Source organism: Dryobates pubescens, chromosome 31, assembly GCF_014839835.1.
Source record: "Dryobates pubescens isolate bDryPub1 chromosome 31, bDryPub1.pri, whole genome shotgun sequence".
In the NCBI taxonomy this organism is placed as follows: Eukaryota; Metazoa; Chordata; class Aves; order Piciformes; family Picidae; genus Dryobates; species Dryobates pubescens.
Genome location: NC_071642.1, coordinates 8,702,193 through 8,720,093, shown reverse-complemented (window position 1 = coordinate 8,720,093; position 17,901 = coordinate 8,702,193). Strand labels below are relative to the sequence as shown.

Here is a 17,901-nt window from a genome sequence, read left to right as displayed (position 1 = left end):
CTTAGAGCTCTCCTGGCCCTGAGTATTGTCTGCTGCCTTCAGCATGGCTCAGGGGCCACAGTGGCTTTATGAAATCCCAGATAATTTTAAATCCCAAATCCTGGTCTGAGAAGTGGGAGATGGGTTTGTGGACATGTGATGTGACCTGCTCTCAGCTCTTACTTGTCACCTGCTGGACTACAGCAGCCTCCTGCAGTGCTGGAGGGTGCAGTGATGCTTCTCTTGCTGTATTAGTTCCTCAGAACTCTTATCCCAGCAGCATGAAGGAAATGTGTAGATGTGCCGTGGGGGTGTGCAGGCAGGCAGAGACATGGGGCTGGAGTCACAAGACATGGAACTGCACTGCAATGACTACACACCACTGAATGTCTGAGCTAGTCTGGCAGTGTCCCTGGGGATCACTATCTGGGCTTATCCTGTACACAAGTCTTTGGAGCAAAGCTTCTTGCCCCTGAGTGTTCACTGTGATGTCTCTGGCCAGTCCTTGCCACGCTCTGGCTAAAATGGAGGCCTCTCTTGTAGGAACAGAACAACTCTTTAAATCCTACAAATCAGACTCCTCACCCTCTCAGGAAGGCAAATCCTTTGCATCCTCCTCCTTTCTTTCTCCCTTTCATGCCACATGAGTGAAGATTTCTGCTGTGAGGCCTCTCTCCCTGGAAAAGGGAAGGAAGGCCTCAGCTCCATGTGCTGCCTTTGTCACCTACACACAGTGACACTTGTACCCTCTACAGGTGTGCCCTGTGTGCACCCTTGAAAAGATCCTTTGGAATGCTCCACAGGGCATGCACTCCAAATACTTTTCTGGATGTGTGCATAGGTGATAAAGGATATAGCAATAAGAAACTAGCCAGAGTTAATCCATACTAGAGGTCTTTATTAGAAAGGTATGGTCACAACTCAGCATCTGCATCACCAGGAAGGAAACTCCTGCGGGAGGAGATGCCAGGGAGGAACAGCATTGGAGCTGGCTTGGTGCAGCTGCACTTGGTTCAGGCAAAGTAAGATCTTCAGGCCTTGATATTGGCATGACAGTATTTAAGGCCCAATATTTGCATGGCATCAAGTCTCTTGCATGAACTGATTCCATATTGGGGTCCTTCAGAAACAAATGAAGTAAAATAAAATGTTAAAATAAAATGCCATGGGGTGACAGGGAAGATGCTGTTAAGTGATCTGTGCATTTGCTGGCAGCCCTTAATACTGGGGACAGTGTACTGGCATGTTCAGTCATGTGGAGCCATCCCCAGGACCAAAGCAGTTCTCAAACCAAAGGCAGCAGCCAGTAGGTGGAATTGCTGCTGTGTCAGAAGGCAGCAGCCTGGGCCTGATCTGCAGAGCATCTTTATCATGCCAGAGTTTGCAGACAACCAGCTTGCAGAAAGGCTCAGAGTACTTTGCTGCTGCTGCCTCAGGACTAGCTCCTGTGAATCAAACCTACTTCCTTTATAGATATGAGAAATAATTCTTTTCCCCTCACCCCACAAGAAATTCTAGTGCAAGGGATCCAGGTATGATCATGGCAGCCCCAGCAAGACTGTGGATTTGCAGCAGCCTCCACAGCAATAGCTGGCATCCTGCAGCAGCGTCTGTGCATTACTCCCCAAGGAAAAAGAATGCTTGGCTAGTTACCAACACCATTAAAAACACCCCTGGAGGTTTTTAAGGCCAGGCTGGATAGAGCTCTGAGCAACCTGCTTTGGTGTGAGGTGTCCCTGCCCATGGCAGGGGGGTTGGAACTGGCTGAGCCTTGAGGTCCCTTCCAACCCTGATAATTCTCTGATTCTAGGAGTTCCTTCACTGGCTTGCACTCACCATGATATTCATAAGCCACATATGTTGGGAGTCCTCTGCACATAGAGAAGATGTCTGGGCCGTAAGACTTGAGGTCACGGATAGGCCTCTTGATGAGGGTGAATGTGATGTCCTTTGAAGGGTGTCCATGTCCTTTCAGGCTCTGAACACGAAATGACAACACTCAGCAAGTGCAGTGCCTCCATCCATTTCATGCTAAGCATATCCCTGTTTCTGGAATGGTGCCTCACTGCTTGGTGTTTCCCTCACAGCTCTACTGGGCACTGTCTCCTCATCTTCTGTGTGACTCTGGGTGCAATCACAACACTGAGGGCAGCTCCCAGGGCAGATCTTTCTAAGGGAGTCAGGGTGGAGGGAGGCTAAAGAGAACTGGAAGCTCAGTTAAGCAGTGGAACAAGAAAAGAGTTGTGCAGTCAGCACAGACTTCCTACAGCAGTATCTCCTCAGTCCCTTACTGGCGTCTCACTGGAGAGGTACTCAGGTTGTAACTTGGAATCGTGGCAGAAGTTTCTTCCTTCAGCCTTACAGAAGTGGAACCAAAGAGGGCAGCAGCCACACTTGGCAGATCCATGTACATCAGACTGATTTGCAGTTATGCTCTTGACCTCTTAGAGAAGGCTGAGAGTTCAGTGGGAGAGTTTTCTCTGCGCTGCTCCTGAGTGCTCTGTTTCAAACCACTTTCCAATCTGTCCTCCTACTGGAGTGCTTTGTTGTCTGGACAGAGTTTGGTGCCCAGGTTTTCTGTTATGACCTGAGCTGCCTGCTGGTTTTATGTCTCATCATCCAGCAACAGACACAGGACTCCTGTTCTGGCTCAGCCAATTCCTGTGGAGGAAAGGCTGTTGAACAGAGAGACCTCTCTTACCCCCTAAAGGAAAATGGAGATGTGAACAATAGCCTCTGCAAAGCAGCATTCGAAATGCAATTTCAGAGTGAAATGATTCAGAACTACTTTTAGGTGTTGCTCTCCAAAAATAATGAATGCCATGGAGAGTTTCCCAATATAAACTGTTTCTTAGCAACCTCAAGACTTCAATTCCCTCAGAAGAAACATAGCTGGGCAGGGAGAGGGAAGCAGGGTGGGGAATGATTTGCCTGCTCCTTTTTCTTCTAAGAACACCCCCTCCCCCCTGCTGTCCCTGGTGATTTCCCATGCCACATCACCCTTCACAAAACTGAAACCCTGCCACTGCTGAAAATCTCATCCTCTCAAGAAAGAAAAAACACAGCTGAGAAACTTGCTTGCTGACCTCCAGGGTAAAGGCACACTTAGCAGGGATGATTGGGACTGACTGAGGCTTTCAGATTAAGAAGGAATTTTAGCAGAGGATTCCTGAAATCCCACTCCAATCTGCTTCTTCCTTGCTAGTAAGCCTGGGGTTGAGATTAACTTCAGGGGGGACTTTAGTACAGGGAAGCCTCGAAGTAGCTGGAGGTAAATGTTTTTGCTCAAGCCTCTACTTTTGTTGCTCTCCTCTTCTTGCCCTCTAAAGCCAGGATTTTCATAAGGACTGAGTTCTCAGGCTTCAGGAGAACCCAGGATCTACAAAAAGTTAGGATGCTGGATGCTGAGATGATTGTCAGAGTGCCTGTGCTGCTCCTGCGGGCTGCACTCATCCTCATGTGGCACCTGGCCAAGTCTGAAAATGTTTTGCAAGTCTGAAATCTCATATAAACTCTTTTTTCCCCCCTCATTGCTGGGATTATTTGTCCTTCTGCAACTAGAGCTGCCTAAACAAAACCAGCAACTTTTCAGCCTACAGGGAAGGTAAGATGAAAAATCGGGTGTGCTGCCTCTGCCAGCTTCACATTCTGCTAATGCAAAAGGGCACAGAAATTGGTACAGCTTCCCATTCAGTGGTGTGATCTCAATGGCTTCAAGATGCCACTGTTGGTTTGAAAGCTTGTGGGAAAAAAAAAAAGGTCATGTCTCTGACATCAGTTTCCTGTGCAGTGCTGCACCATTCCCCAAGTACCTCCTCCCCTTGAATCTTACATTGTCCTGTTCAGCCAGTCTGGGCAGAGCATCGAAACTGGGCATCTTCTTTCGGTTCATTATGGAGATGTAGCAAGCTCTCTCTGGCAGCACTTTGCTTGCAATGAAGCCCTGTAAAAGAAAGATGGTAAATATTAATCCTGCTTTAATAGAAATTCAGTATTCCAACAACTGAGATTGTAATAAAGTCTGAATTAAACAGGTGATAAATGGAGATAGATGCTACCCCAGAAGCTGGACTCCAGCTGCTAAGAGGAAAGAAACAAGTCCTGTAGTGTGGCCAGCTTCACAGGAGCTGGGCCCCTTGTCCTTCTCCTGAGGCAGTCCCTCACCACTCACCGTATCATAGTTCCAGATGGTTTTCCATGCCCCCTGGTTGCTCTTCTGCTCAACGGTTGCCACGCGCCACTCCTTGTTGAGGGTCAGAGTTTGGCTGCCTCCGGGAATGGAGATTTTCTTGGTGAATTTGTTCTTCTAATTTCAGAATATGGAAGTAAACAACAGTTTCAGACTTTCAGGTGAGGTATCTGAGAAGCTTTACAAAAGGCCTGCTATAACAGAATAAATGCTGGCCAACAGGGACCGCCTTTAGTGATGTGATGGATTTCTGCTCAGGATCTGGGGAAAACCTCCTAGGCGTCAGCCTAAAACTGCCACAAGTGAGCACAGTATTTGCTGTGCCAATGAAGGCTGTGGCATCCTGGAATAGCCTTAAGAATTCAAGGAATGATTTCTGTGTATTACAATTGTCATCTGGTGCTTTCAGAGTTTTGGGCATGAAGGGAGTTTTAGATTGCTCTCCTCCAAAAGGGATGTGGAAAGCAAGGAAAACTCAAGAAGCAGGGAATCCAGAACCAGCAGCAGTGTAGCTTGGTCACTCCACTCACGTACATCAGCAAGGGCTGGAGCCAGGAAGAGTCCAAGGAGGATGGTAGCCACAATCTGAAATGGAAATGGAAATACAAAGTGTAGCTGCAGCTCTGGCTGTGCAATCCAGCATGAGGATCCTAGAGCCTTTTTCCTGTCCTGGTCTGTAAGTAAACTCCTTGGGTCCCCTGTTGCTTTCCTACAGGAATGACAAGAGTCACCTAAGTGACTCATCCTTGCCTTACCCTAGAATAATACAGAGCAGGTGCATGGGAGGTTGATGCTTTCAAAGCTGAGTCTGAATGTGCTTCTGAGACCTCTCTACTCATATACAGACGTTTCACAAGAATGAGGTGAAGGAATTTAATCTCCTCCTCCTTGGGCACTACAAGAGAGTGGTTGATCCACTAAAGCACTGACAAAACGTGGACATGGATTCTGCTTCTTGGAGACTGAATAGTTAAACCTTCCAAAAAGTCCTTAGCTCCCCATCTGCTTAGGTTAACAGGGTCTGCACTGAGAGATTAAGGCAATGAATGGAATCAAAGTTGCAGTTTACCAGGGGGAAAAAAAAAGAGCATCTATACTCACAGTGCACTTCATCTTGGCTGCAGAGCTGAAGTGGTGCAGTTAGCATGTGGCCTGCCCACCTTATATATATTTTCAGAATTAGGTGTGGAAGCAGCAAGTGTTGAAATAAAATAATTCTGTAATTTGTATCCCTGTCTAGATGTCACTGATAAGTATTTCCTGCTGTAACAGCTTCATAAACATGGGGACTGTACTTCTGTAAATTTTGACCTGCCACAGCCTGATAATTATCAGATAAGGATCCATTTGCAGTGAAAAAAACAAACATGTTTTATAGCAACTTTCTGACAGATACTAATTACTTTAGAAAATTCTCATCAAAAACGAAGTGCAGATGGCCTAGGGCTAAAAAAGGAAAAGCAAACCCCCAAAAGCCTTGCAGTAGACAAAACAAATAAGAGCCTTTGTACCTTCCAGAATGTCTTGCATGTAACTGCGTAAGCAGGTAACCATAGGGCTGACCAAAACCTATGGCCCCAAGGCAGCATTGGCTCTGGGAGAGGCTTTACCCTAAAGAGGCTGTGCAGGCTGAAACGTCCGGCCTGTTGGAACAGGTTGGACTTGATGATCCTTGGGGTCTCTTCCAACCTTAGTTACTGTGATACTGTGATACTGTGATTACAGATCTGGGCCAGGCTCTGGAGGTCTCTTGGTTAGTATAGGTGGCACTAGACACAGTTTTCCCCTTGCCCCAGCTTATTTTCTGTGGTGCTGAACAGACACAGGTGATCACTGTGCTAGGGAGGCTCTTGCATGCCTGGGCTTTGTGCCAAGCTGCTGGCTTGCAGGTTGTGTGCTCCCGAGTCTGTGGCAGGGATCACTGTGAAGAGTCCCAACTGGCTCTGCCAGAGGAATCCAGCATGTTTGGGGGTTTTGTTTGCTTTTGTCACATTGGTGGTTGGTCAGGTTTTGAATTGGGTTTTGTTTGGTTTGGGGTTTTATGCATGAAAATAGCTGGCAGTCAGTGCTGCAAGTGCAATAGTGAAGCCTGTTCCTGAGTTCAGGGATTCCAGTCTGCAAGTGCAAAGAGCTCTTTTGGACACATCCTGTTATGGCAGCGGTGGTTCCATGCCTGGTTCTTCACCAGCATGAAGAGTGTGACAAAGCACAGGTTTGTGTGCTGCAGGGGCAGGCAGCACTGACTGGCACCTGCCTGTGGCACTGCTGCTGGGGAGAGGGAAGACAAAACCTGGAGAGAAACGTGGAGAAAACTTGCACGGAGCAGGGCAGGAATCGCTCCTGTGTCTGATAGAATGCAGGAGCCTGGTGATGGGAGTGCAGGAATCGCTCCTGTGGCTGATAGAATGCAGGAGCCTGGTGCTGGGAGTGCAGGAATCGCTCCTGTGTCTGATAGAATGCAGGAGCCTGGTGATGGGAGTGCAGGAATCGCTCCTGTGGCTGATAGAATGCAGGAGCCTGGTGCTGGGAGTGCAGGAATCGCTCCTGTGGCTGATAGAATGCAGGAGCCTGGTGCTGGGAGTGCAGGAATCGCTCCTGTGCTTGATAGAATGCAGGAGCCTGGTGCTGGGAGTGCAGGAATCGCTCCTGTGGCTGATAGAATGCAGGAGCCTGGTGCTGGGAGTGCAGGAATCGCTCCTGTGGCTGATAGAATGCAGGAGCCTGGTGCTGGGAGTGCAGGAATCGCTCCTGTGGCTGATAGAATGCAGGAGCCTGGTGCTGGGAGTGCAGGAATCGCTCCTGTGGCTGATAGAATGCAGGAGCCTGGTGCTGGGAGTGCAGGAATCGCTCCTGTGGCTGATAGAATGCAGGAGCCTGGTGCTGGGAGTGCAGGAATCGCTCCTGTGCTTGATAGAATGCAGGAGCCTGGTGCTGGGAGTGCAGGAATCGCTCCTGTGGCTGATAGAATGCAGGAGCCTGGTGCTGGGAGTGCAGGAATCGCTCCTGTGGCTGATAGAATGCAGGAGCCTGGTGCTGGGAGTGCAGGAATCGCTCCTGTGGCTGATAGAATGCAGGAGCCTGGTGCTGGGAGTGCAGGAATCGCTCCTGTGGCTGATAGAATGCAGGAGCCTGGTGCTGGGAGTGCAGGAATCGCTCCTGTGGCTGATAGAATGCAGGAGCCTGGTGCTGGGAGTGCAGGAATCGCTCCTGTGCTTGATAGAATGCAGGAGCCTGGTGCTGGGAGTGCAGGAATCTCTCCTGTAGCTGATAGAATGCAGGAGCCTGGTGCTGGGAGTGCAGGAGTTGCTCCTGTGGCTGATAGAATGCAGGGGCCTGGTGCTGGGAGTGCAGAGCAGGCAATGGCAGCAGCAGGGCAGAGCTGAGGTGGCACTGGGCATGTGAGGGCGAGAGGAGCAAGGGGCAGGAAAAAGGGTGGGGAAAAGGCTGCTGAAGCAGCAGCAGGAGCTGTGACTGTGGCTCCTCAGCACCCTGGGCAGGAGCAGCCCTGTACATTTCTGCCCCTCCAGCCACAGTGACCAGCGGTGTGGAAGTATTTTGCTCTTGACAGGCTGTGTTAGAGCTGCTGTCGCTGTCTCACAGGACCCCTTTGTGTGTTTAGCCCCCAACCCCCCTCACAAATGAGGTTCTCTCAGCATCCTTCATTTCTCTGAAAATTCCTGAGGATATCCAAATACAAGGGTCTAATCTGATCTGTATTATAGTGTATAGTATAATATATTACATGTAATGGAGATGTCAGGAAGAAGTTCTTCATGGGGAGAGTGATTGCCCATTGGAATGTGCTCCCCAGGGAGGTGGTGGAGTCACCATCACTGGAGGTGTTTAGCAAGAGACTGGATGGGGTGCTTGGTGCCATGGTTTAGCTGACTAGATAGTGTTGGATGATAGGTTGGACTGGATGATCTCAAAGATCTCTTCCAACCTGGTTAATTCTATCCTATCCTATCCTATCCTATCCTATCCTATCCTATCCTATCCTATCCTATCCTATCCTATCCTATCCTATCCTATTCTATTCTATTTGACTCCTATTCTATTCTATTCTATTCTATTCTATTCTATTCTATTCTATTCTATTCTATTCTATTCTATTCTAATTCTATTCTATTCTATTCTACTCTATTCTATTCTATTCTATTCTATTCTATTCTATTCTATTCTATTCTATTCTTCTATTATTTTATATATACACAATATTATGATATATTATATTATATGTGATTATATTATATTATGTGATATATTCTGTTAGTTTAGTTATACTCAAGTCACGCTTTTGACCTATTTTTTTTCCCCCCCCAGTTCAGTTTTCTGTTCCTGCAAAGTGTTTCAAATCTTTGTACTCTGCCTTCTGGGGGGGAAGAGAACAACAGAGCAGCAGTGCTTGGCAGTGCTGCTGTGGCCTGCTGATGGAATTTACATTGCCATTTGCATTAGCGTAGGGAAAGTGCAGATCTGTGATTTCCCAGGTGGCCCCAGTTACATGTTGTAGATCATGGAATTTGTGTTCAGAAGAATCTTTTGTAAGGTTACTGACTCCAGCCTTGTGTGCTGTTAACAGTACTTGTCTGGCTCTGCACCTCTGTGGACATTGTGAGAGTCACAGTTTTGATGTCTCTGCAGGTTCACTGCAGCCTTAGCTCATGTCTCAACTTCTCAGTCTCCCTTTGAGGCTGCTTCTCCTCTCAATCAGTTTCAACCTAACATATACAACATTGTAGTAGTTACTATATAGATGTCATTCCTCGCTACAGCTACCTGAAAGGAAGTTGTGGAGAGGCTGGTGCTGGTCTCCTCTCACAGGTAACAAGTGGGAATGGCCTCAAGCTACGACTGGGTAGGTTTAGACTGGACATTAGGAAAGAAATGTTCACAGTGAGAGTGGTCAGACTTGGAATGTGCTGCCCGGGGGGGTGGGTGTGTCACCAGCCCTGGTTGTGTTTAAAGGTGGTTTGGTTGTGGTGCTTGGGGATATGGTTTAGGGGTGAACCTTGTAGAGTAGGGTTAATGGTTGGACTTGGGGATCCTGAGGCTCTTTTCCAACCTGAATGTTTCTGTGATTCTGTGATATTAGTGAGTAGTTCAAATATAACTAACTCTGGCAGACTTACTAAGTGTGGACTTCAGACCACATTATCGTAAACAGGATTGTGAGGTAGGCATTGAACCACTTGCACACCAAATTCAGGTTTGGAACTAGTTTTATGCTAGTTTAAGCAGTTTGGTTTTGTAAGTTGCTTGCATGCTTCTCAAGAATTCACAAAAACCCAGCACAGTCCAATGAGAGCTGATCTGAGAGACAAGAGCCTCTGCATAGAGCAGAAGAGACAAGTAACTGAAAACGTTCTGAGGCTAAAGTCTTGCTCGTGGGTGCAGAGCTCTGGGAATTTTCTTCCTCAATCCTTCATCAGGAACAATTAATCACAGTAATAAACGGGCAGCCCATTAATCTTAACATTCACCTGTGTGAGTTAAGAAGTTAAATCCTGAAAGGGCAGAAAGGCCTGATTAGATTTGGACTGAGAAAATAAGACAACAAAGCAGCCTTGTTTCCAACTTCATGTTGGAAATATACCAGGAAATAGTACTTCAAGCTTGAAGCTTCCCATGCAGGCAGTCTTGGTGCAATCTTTTTAGACCAATCCAAGCTGCACACTAGGTTTTGTTTCTCAAAATTGCACTGTGGCAAGACCCATGCTACCTCAGCAGTAAATACATACATCTATATATACACAAAAATCAAAGTCTGACACGTTGCAACTGATCCTGCAATTTTTCAGGCTGGTGTTAAATCCCCCCTGGGTCACAGCTGTGCACTTGGAGTCTCCCATGTCTCATGGTGGCTCTCCCACACACACATCTGTGCCATGACTTCAAAGCTGCTGAGCTGACTGCCTGGCACCCGAGCTGTGGCTGAGGGAATGTTGCCCTTCCTCCATTTCATATGTGTGCCTCAGCCTTGTGGCAGAGCACTTCTCCTGTTGGGGATTGGTTGGAGCAAGAGGGGACATGGGTCCCAGGAACATCTGTGCAAATTAGGCCTTGAAGGATTTTCTGTTATTAATATAGCAATGGAGTAGGAGTTGTGGAAAAGTTCTGATTGCTTAGTATGCTGAAGTCAAGCTGCCCCTGAGAAGGGAGGCAAACAAGATAAGGAGTAGGCAAAGAGCTGGGAAAAAGGGCAATTAGACTGAGTAGAGAAATTCCACAGAGTAGTTAAAACAATGATGCGACCTTTTTAGAGAGAAACCAATAGTGTGTGTTAAATTAGAATAGAATTAACTATGTATAAGATAAGGCTATAAATAATGAAGTGTGGAACAATAAAGTTGGATTTCGTTGATCATATTGATCTGTGTCGACCCCTTCTTGCGGCATTCTCCCTTCCATGTTTGTGCAGGCAGGTGGAGTGAAATCGGTGCCGTTTCACCCCTGCAGCCCCAACCCATTGGGCTGCAGGGGTGAAATTGCCATGCATCAATCAGGCATAGTTTGCTAGGCTCAACATTCCAGCCTTAACAACTTCATGCAGTCCTGCTAGGTATACTTACAGGGAACTTCATTGTGATGGTAGCCAAGACCTGCTGTTAATGGATGTGTGCTCCTTTTATATAGTCATACCTCAAAGCTCAGTCTTGAATGGGTTTACGTTACCAGCAGAATCGTGACTGATTTCATTGGGAAGTGCCCTGATAAGAAGAGATTTTGATAGCAGCCTGATCAAATTCATTGCACACAGGAACATGAACTAAAACTTGACATGGTAAGATCAATGTATTTTGTAGTAAAATTTAAGTGAGGAAAAAAGAGCCACAGAACAGCTGCCTAATACAATCTGTCGTAAAGGCTTGGTGCCTGTGTGGTGAAGGACCCAGCCTAATAGTTTATCCATAGCTGATACCCTCTGTGAGGTCAATGGAGAAGGTAATCTTGCTGTGTATAAGATGGTAAAACAGTCCATGGAAATCATGATCTTGGTTCTAAAACACAGAAATTACTGAGCTCTTCAGTTAACCTTTGTTGTGGCGCTCATTCCATGAGGATTTGCTTTCCAGTCTTCAGTATCTTAAGAGACCCTCTCCATCAGAGTACCACCTGGCTAAGGGCTCACTGGAGGAAGTGAACAGTTCTAAAATTTCTCAGAGGTTTGGTGATTATAGAGAGCCACAGTGTAAGAGCTGCTCTGCCTTGATGCTTCCAGAATCCCTGCAAAGTGGTTTGGTTTTTCAGCTGGCCAGCACAAACGTCCGAGCCTCTTTGCCCAGGAATGCTGTCCCTTGCTCTTGAGTCAACTAAAGACAGGTGGATAGGTACAGCCTCAGGTAAGCTGGCTTTGTTTTGTATTCTTACAGCACGTTCAGGGGTGCTTGTTTACCTAATCCAAATATTTGACAGCAAATCCAATTACTTAATGGCAGCTGCATCAGCCAGTCAGGTGTGACATTCCTAGCTTAGAGAGTGTTGTTGGTTTTTAAGGTGTTCCTCCACTCTTTACTTTTCTCCCATTACCAGATAAAGTACATGTGTACAAAAGGAACCTGGAAAAGCCCTGTGAGTCACCAGGAGAGTTTGTTATGATAGTATAATCTCACCTTGAGAGAACAGAAAGGGTACAATTATTCTCAGCATTTGATGACAAGGTTCTTTTGTTTCAATGATATTCAGAGGGTGGCAGTGCCAAATGATGGGTCACCTTCTGACCTGAGGGAAGTGGAGATCACTTGGAAGTCAGAGCATCTCCAGAACCAGAGAAGCAGAACCAAGTGGTTTGCAGAGGGATAGTTTGAGCTTCCAGACCTAAACTCCAGGGTAGGGCTGAGTCTTTCCCTTTCTCTCTTGGCCTGCCAGGAGAGTACCATCACAGCTCAACACTGCATGGGTAGAAGATCCATGTCAGGGGATCAGGCTTTGTAAACCCCTCAGCAATAAAGCACAGTGTCAGAAAGGTGCATGAGAGCCTCTTGCTGAGGTGGCTGTGGTGCTGCCCAAACGGCAGGTTAGCTCTTCACCAGGCCTGGATGTGCAGAATGTGGGGGCAGATGCTGCTTGTTGGGTAGCTGTGAGAAGGGGGCAGATGCTGCCACCTCCTGGTTTGTGTGTCTGAGAGCTCTGCTGTTTCAGTCCTGTGAGATGAGGCTGCTGGGAACATCAAAGTGCAGAGCTCTAGGGAGTGATGTGCTCCTTGTGAGAAGTTTTGGAAGAGTCCTTTGGGGGCTCACAAAGGTCTGACCTGTTTGATGGATAATGGCTTCAGTCAAGATCTCCAGATGATGGTCTCTTGTTTTCATGGCACTTCTGGCAGCTGTTCCAGCACCCTGCATGGAGAATCAATCAGCTGCCTACCCTACAGGAATAATTCCCTGCCATCAGGGAATGTGCTCACATTCCTTGGCCCTGTCTTCCAAAGGTGCAATTCAGCCCAGCTGTGCTGGTGTCGGCAGAGCTGCTCTGTCTTGTGTGGTGCAGAACACCAGATCTGCCCGGAGGTTGAGGTGAGGGCATTTACATTTCAAGCTGTGACTCCGGGCTGACACCCAGTGGCCAAGAAGGCATTTTCCCTTCCCTGGATTCCTCTGCATGTCCAAGGGCTCAGTAATTCCCTTGTCCCTTGCTTTTGTGTAACTTTGCCTGCTCTGATGTTCTTTGTCTCTGCTGCTACACCTCAGCCTGTTTTTCATTATTCTTCTGGCAATTTGGGTCTGTCCCATCAGCTCTTCAAACCAGGGCCATTCCCTCTGTGTATGTGGGTAACCTCTTGCTGATGAAGAGCATCAGGTCAAGCATGGAGATGAACATATCTACTCATCTATGCAGTATCTACTGCTTCTCATATTAAATCACAAAGGAGAAAACACAGAATCATAGAATCAACCAGGTTGGAAAAGATCTCGGAGATCATCGAGTCCAACCTATTACTTATCCCCTAACACCTCCTGACAGCTAAACCATGGCTCCAAGTGCCACATCCAAGCCTTTTTTTGAACACTTCCAGGGATGGTGACTCCACCACCTCCCTGGGCAGCACATCCCAGTGGCCAATTCCTCTTTCTGGGAAGAACTTTCTCCTCACCTCCAGCCTGAACTTCCCCTGGCACAGCTTGAGACTGTGTCCTCTTGTTCTGGTGCTGGGTGCCTGGGAGAAGAGACCAACCCCCACTTGGCTCCAACCTCCCTTCAGGGAGTTGTAGACAGCAATGAGGTCTCCCCTGAGCCTCCTCTTCTCCAGGCTAAACACCCCCAGCTCCCTCAGCCTCTCCTCACAGGGCTGTGCTCCAGACCCCTCCCCAGCCTCGTTGCCCTTCTCTGGACACATTCAAGCCTCTCAATGTCCTTCTTAAACTGAGGAGCCCAGAACTGGACACAGGACTCAAGGTGTGGCTCAGGGAATGGCTGTGCTGGCATCTAAGAGGCTGTGCAGTTGGTTCCCAAGCCTTATTTCTAATGGATGCCCAGATCAGTCTGGGAGCAGGGGGTGTTAGTGCTGTAGAAAATAGAGTTGCTGGCTGTGTCTTCTCAACAGCCTTCTCTCACCTCCTCTGTGTTGTGTTTTTATTGCTTTGCTTTTAACCATTTTGAGGCACTCTGCTGGCTCTAGATCACTTTTGGAGAGGATTAATGCAAACTCCATGTGCAGATTCAGCTATTGTGAAGAGACCTCAGAGTGCACTAGTGAGCAAGGGCAAAGCACAGCACAGGTGTCCCCACTCTGAGAGCCCTGTGACTCACCAGAATGCAAACCCTGTCTTCCCCTTGGGAGTCTGTGCAGTGTGATCAGCTCTTCAGACAGCACTTGTTAAGCCCTTGGAGACAGGAAGGTGAAAGAGTTCTGACACTGCTGAGTCTAAGGTGGCAATGATCATCTAGACACCCCCCCAAGCCTGAAGCATCAGGTTTATTTGGAGCTCTGTCCTAACTATTCTTATTTTGCTTTTTAAAATTGCAGTTCCCTGCATCTGAGAGGTGGAAGAGAGGTCTGTGGATATGTGCCCTCACCTCTCAGCTGTTAAATGTCACCTGCTGGGCACAGCAGCCTTCTGCAGTGCTCCTGCTGCATTAGCTCTTCAGAACTCTTGTCCCACCAACATGAAGCAAGAAGCTCCTATCACAGGAAGGATCTGGAGGTGCTGGAGCGTGTCCAGAGAAGGGCCACAGTCAGCACAGCTTCACCAAGGGCAAATCCTGCCTGACAAACCTGGTGGCCTTCTATGAACAGGTCACAACATTAATGATGATGTCCAAGAGGAGGCCAGTGACAAATGGAGTCCCTCAGGGATCAGTCCTGGGACCAGTCTTGTTCAACATCTTTGTTGGTGCCATGGAGAGTGGTATTGAGGCACCCTCAGCAAGTTTGCTGATGACACTGAGTTGTGAGGAGCAGCAGATGTGGTGGAGGGGAGGCATCCATTCAGAGGGACCATGACAGGCTGGAGAGGTGGGCCCATGATAAACTCATGAGGTTCAACAAGACCAAGGGCAAGGGTCCTGCATCTGGGTCAGGGCAATCCCAAGCTGGGCAGAGAGACTGGCTTGAGAGCAGCTGCAGCAGTCTGGGCTGGGTGCCCTCTGCTGTGTTCATACATGGGGTACTTCCTGTGTCCAAAAGTCCAGCCCAGAAGGGTGGACAGAGGAACCCAGGTATTTTCATCCCACAATTCCCTGCACCACTATAAGATCCAGCGTGGGGTCTGGCACTGCCTCTGCTTCTCTTGCCGCTCCCCCGTAACCTGGGGGAGGGGGGATGGGCAGCCTCAGACCTGGCCAGCTGAGACTAGCCTAGCAGTGGAGTGGGGATGGGGGGGGAAGAAGGAGCCCTGGGGGTCTTGGCTGTACCCTCAGGTAGGGATGGGATGTTTCTGGGTCTGCTTTGGGATTTCTTTTGTCACTGTGCTCCTGGCTCTCTGTACACACTCACCGCGTTCCATTTAAACTGTCCCTCACTTTGGCGATCCGTGTGTCTGAGTCGTTATTTCAGCCCGTGGTGGGGAGGGGGTCTGCCTCAACCCCTCACAGCAGCACTGAAGAAAAGGAATCAGGGGTGCTGGTGGAGGAGAAGTTCGATATGAGCCAGCAGTGTGCACTTGCAGCCCAGAAAGCAAATCACATGCTGGGCTGCATCAAGAGAAACATAGAGGGCAGGTGGAGGGAGGTGATTCTCCCTCTCTACTCGGCTCTGGTGAGTACCCCCCTGGAGTAACGAGTCCAATTCTGGAGGCCCTATTACAGGAAGGAACTGGAAGTCTAGAGAAGGGCTATGAGGATGGTCAGAGGGATGGAGCTCCTCTCTTATGAGGACAGACTGAGGGAGTTGGGGTTGTTCAGTCTGGAGAAGGGAAGGCTGCGAGGAGACCTTCTTGTGGCCTTACAGTATCTGAAGGGGGCTAAAAAAAAGCTGGGGAGGGACTTTTGAGGGTGTCAGGGAGTGATAGGACTGGGGGGGATGGAAAGAAACATAGAAATGGGTAGATTCAGATTGGATGTTAGGAAGAAGTTCTTCCCCATGAGGGTGGTGGAACACTGGAACAGGTTACCCAGGGAGGTGGTGGAAGCCTCATGCCTGGAGGTTTTTGCAGCCAGGCTGGATGTGGCTGTGAGCAACCTGCTGTAGTGGCGAGGTGTCACTGCCCATGGCAGGGGGGTTGGAACTGGATTATACCTGAGGTCACTTCCAACACTAACAATTCTATGCTTCTCTGATTCCATCTAGAAACACAAGTCACTTGGAGCAGGGGTCGTGGAAACAGCAGGGGTGAAGCACAGCTTGTTACAGGGAACATTAGGATCTTCTGCACTTTGGTTTGCAGCAGATGTGAGGCAGAAGCATGAGCACAAATGCCCAGCAGGAGGGAGCAGAGCTGCATGGAATGAAGGAGCCAGATCTACTGAGTGCACTTTTCATAGTCATAGGGCATCTGGAAACAGTCTCAAGTTGTGCCAGGGGAGGTTTAGACTCGAGGTGAGGAAAAAGTTCTTCACTGAGCGAGTCATTCGTCATTGGAATGGGCTGCCCAGGGAGGTGGTGGAGTCGCCGTCCCTGGAGGTGTTCAAGGGGAGATTGGACGTGGCACTTGGTGCCATGATCTAGTCGTGAGGTCTGTTGGAACAGGTTGGACTTGATGATCCTTGGGGTCTCTTCCAACCTTAGTTACTGTGATACTGTGATACTGTGAAATCAAATCAGAGTGCTGGATTTGCAGTGCCTGCCTCACCCTGTTCAAGAAGCTGTGAAGAGGAAGAATGTGACCATTTCCTGGGGAGAGGGTTCTTTGTCTCTCCTGATCCTGTTCCTCCTTGAAGCCTTTCTTTGGAAGAGATTCATTCTGCCTGTGTTCCTCACTGGAGTTTGGATGGGAGTGATAAATGGAGAAGTTGTGCCTCTTCAGCCTGTGTAGTGTTGTCAGAGTATCCTTCTCCTGGCCATGCTCAGAGCTCTCCTGGCCCTGAGTATTGTCTGCTGCCTTCAGCATGGCTCAGGGGCCACAGTGGCTTTATCAAATCCCAGATTATTTTAAGTCCCAAACCCTTGATCTGAGAGGTGGGAGATGCGTTTGTGGACATGTGATGTGACCTGCTCTCAGCTGTTACTTGTCACCTGCTGGACTACAAGAATCTTCTGCCGTGCTGGAGGGTGGTGAGGGCTGGCAGATGTACTTTGGAGGATGCTCTTGCTGTATTTTTAGTTCCTCAGAACTCTCATCACAGCAGCATGAAGCAAACGGGAGCTGACTGGAGAAATGCCAAGGAGAATGCAAGGCTGGGTGTGACAAGAGCTGAAAGGTTTGATTAGGATAATCTATAATAGCTCCGAAGAAGTGGAAATGCCTCCTCAGCTCTGATTCTTGCCTCCTTCTGTCACGTGGAGCCTCATCCTGAGCAAAAAGACAACCTGTGCTGTATGAAAGAATTCAAGGTGGTGTCATACCAAAAAATAAGATTAGAGATGATCAGCAACAAAGAAAGTTCAGTGCCTCTCCTCTGCTAGCAGTGAGATGTGTTCATGCTGATCATTCAGGTGCCTGGGCCTGGGGTGTGCCTCAGTGAACTCTGCATCCTTTTGGAGTGCTACAGAATGAGGCCAGTGGGGATCAGTGCGAGGGTGACGGAAATGGAGGCTCGCTGCCTGTCCCCTTGTCTGGTGTTCAATGTGATGCCTCTGGCCAGCCCCTGCCATGCTCTGGCTACAATGCAGGCCTCCATTTTAAGAACAGAACTACTCTGTAAATCCTACACATTAGATTCCTGCTCGTCTCAGGATGCCATTTCTTTGCATCCTCCTCCTTTCCTTCTCCCTTTCATGCCAGGTAAGTGAAGATTTGTGCTGTGAGACTTCTCTCCTTGGGAAAGGGAAAGAAGGTCTCAGCTCCGTGTGCTGCCTTTGTCACATGCACACAGTGACACTTGCCCCCTCTACAGGTGTGCCCTGAGTGCAGAGCAGGCTGTGAAGGAGCATTTGGAGGTCTCCAAAGGGCAACAGAGGATGCACTCCAAATGGTTTCCTTGGTGTGTGCATAGATGATCAAGGATACAGCAATGAGAGAGTAGCCAGAGTTAATGCATGTGCAGGACTTTATTGGAAAGGTATGGTCACAACTGAGCATCTGCATCATGGAGAAGGAAACTGCTGAAGGAGGAGGTGCCAGGGAGGATCAGCATTGAGGCTGGCTTGGTGCAGCAGCGATGGAGCAGCTGCAGCTGGCCGAGGCAAGGGAAGGTTT

The 17,901-nt window shown here is 48.5% G+C and overlaps 1 protein-coding gene across 1 annotated transcript; it reads right to left on the bottom strand.

Moving 5' to 3' along the window:
* Window positions 1–856: 856 nt before the first annotated feature.
* On the bottom strand, window positions 857–5,281 carry LOC128898735 (gastrokine-1-like). Its single transcript, XM_054174917.1, has 5 exons — window positions 5,270–5,281; window positions 4,151–4,285; window positions 3,812–3,922; window positions 1,816–1,957; window positions 857–930 (listed from the first exon to the last, which is right to left on the bottom strand). The coding sequence occupies exons 1-5, from the start codon at window positions 5,279–5,281 to the stop codon at window positions 857–859; spliced, it is 474 nt and encodes a 157-aa protein (XP_054030892.1).
* Between the last annotated feature and the right edge of the window lie 12,620 nt (window positions 5,282–17,901).

Excerpts from the sequence above, each read along its gene's own strand:
- LOC128898735 (XM_054174917.1), bottom strand. Across the intron at positions 1,958-3,811 it reads GACTGGCTGAACAGGACAAT|AGCCTGAAAGGACATGGACA; the intron begins GTAAGATTCAAG and ends TTTCGTGTTCAG. Across the intron at positions 931-1,815 it reads TGTGGCTTATGAATATCATG|GAGTTTCCTTCCTGGTGATG; the intron begins GTGAGTGCAAGC and ends CTCCTCCCGCAG.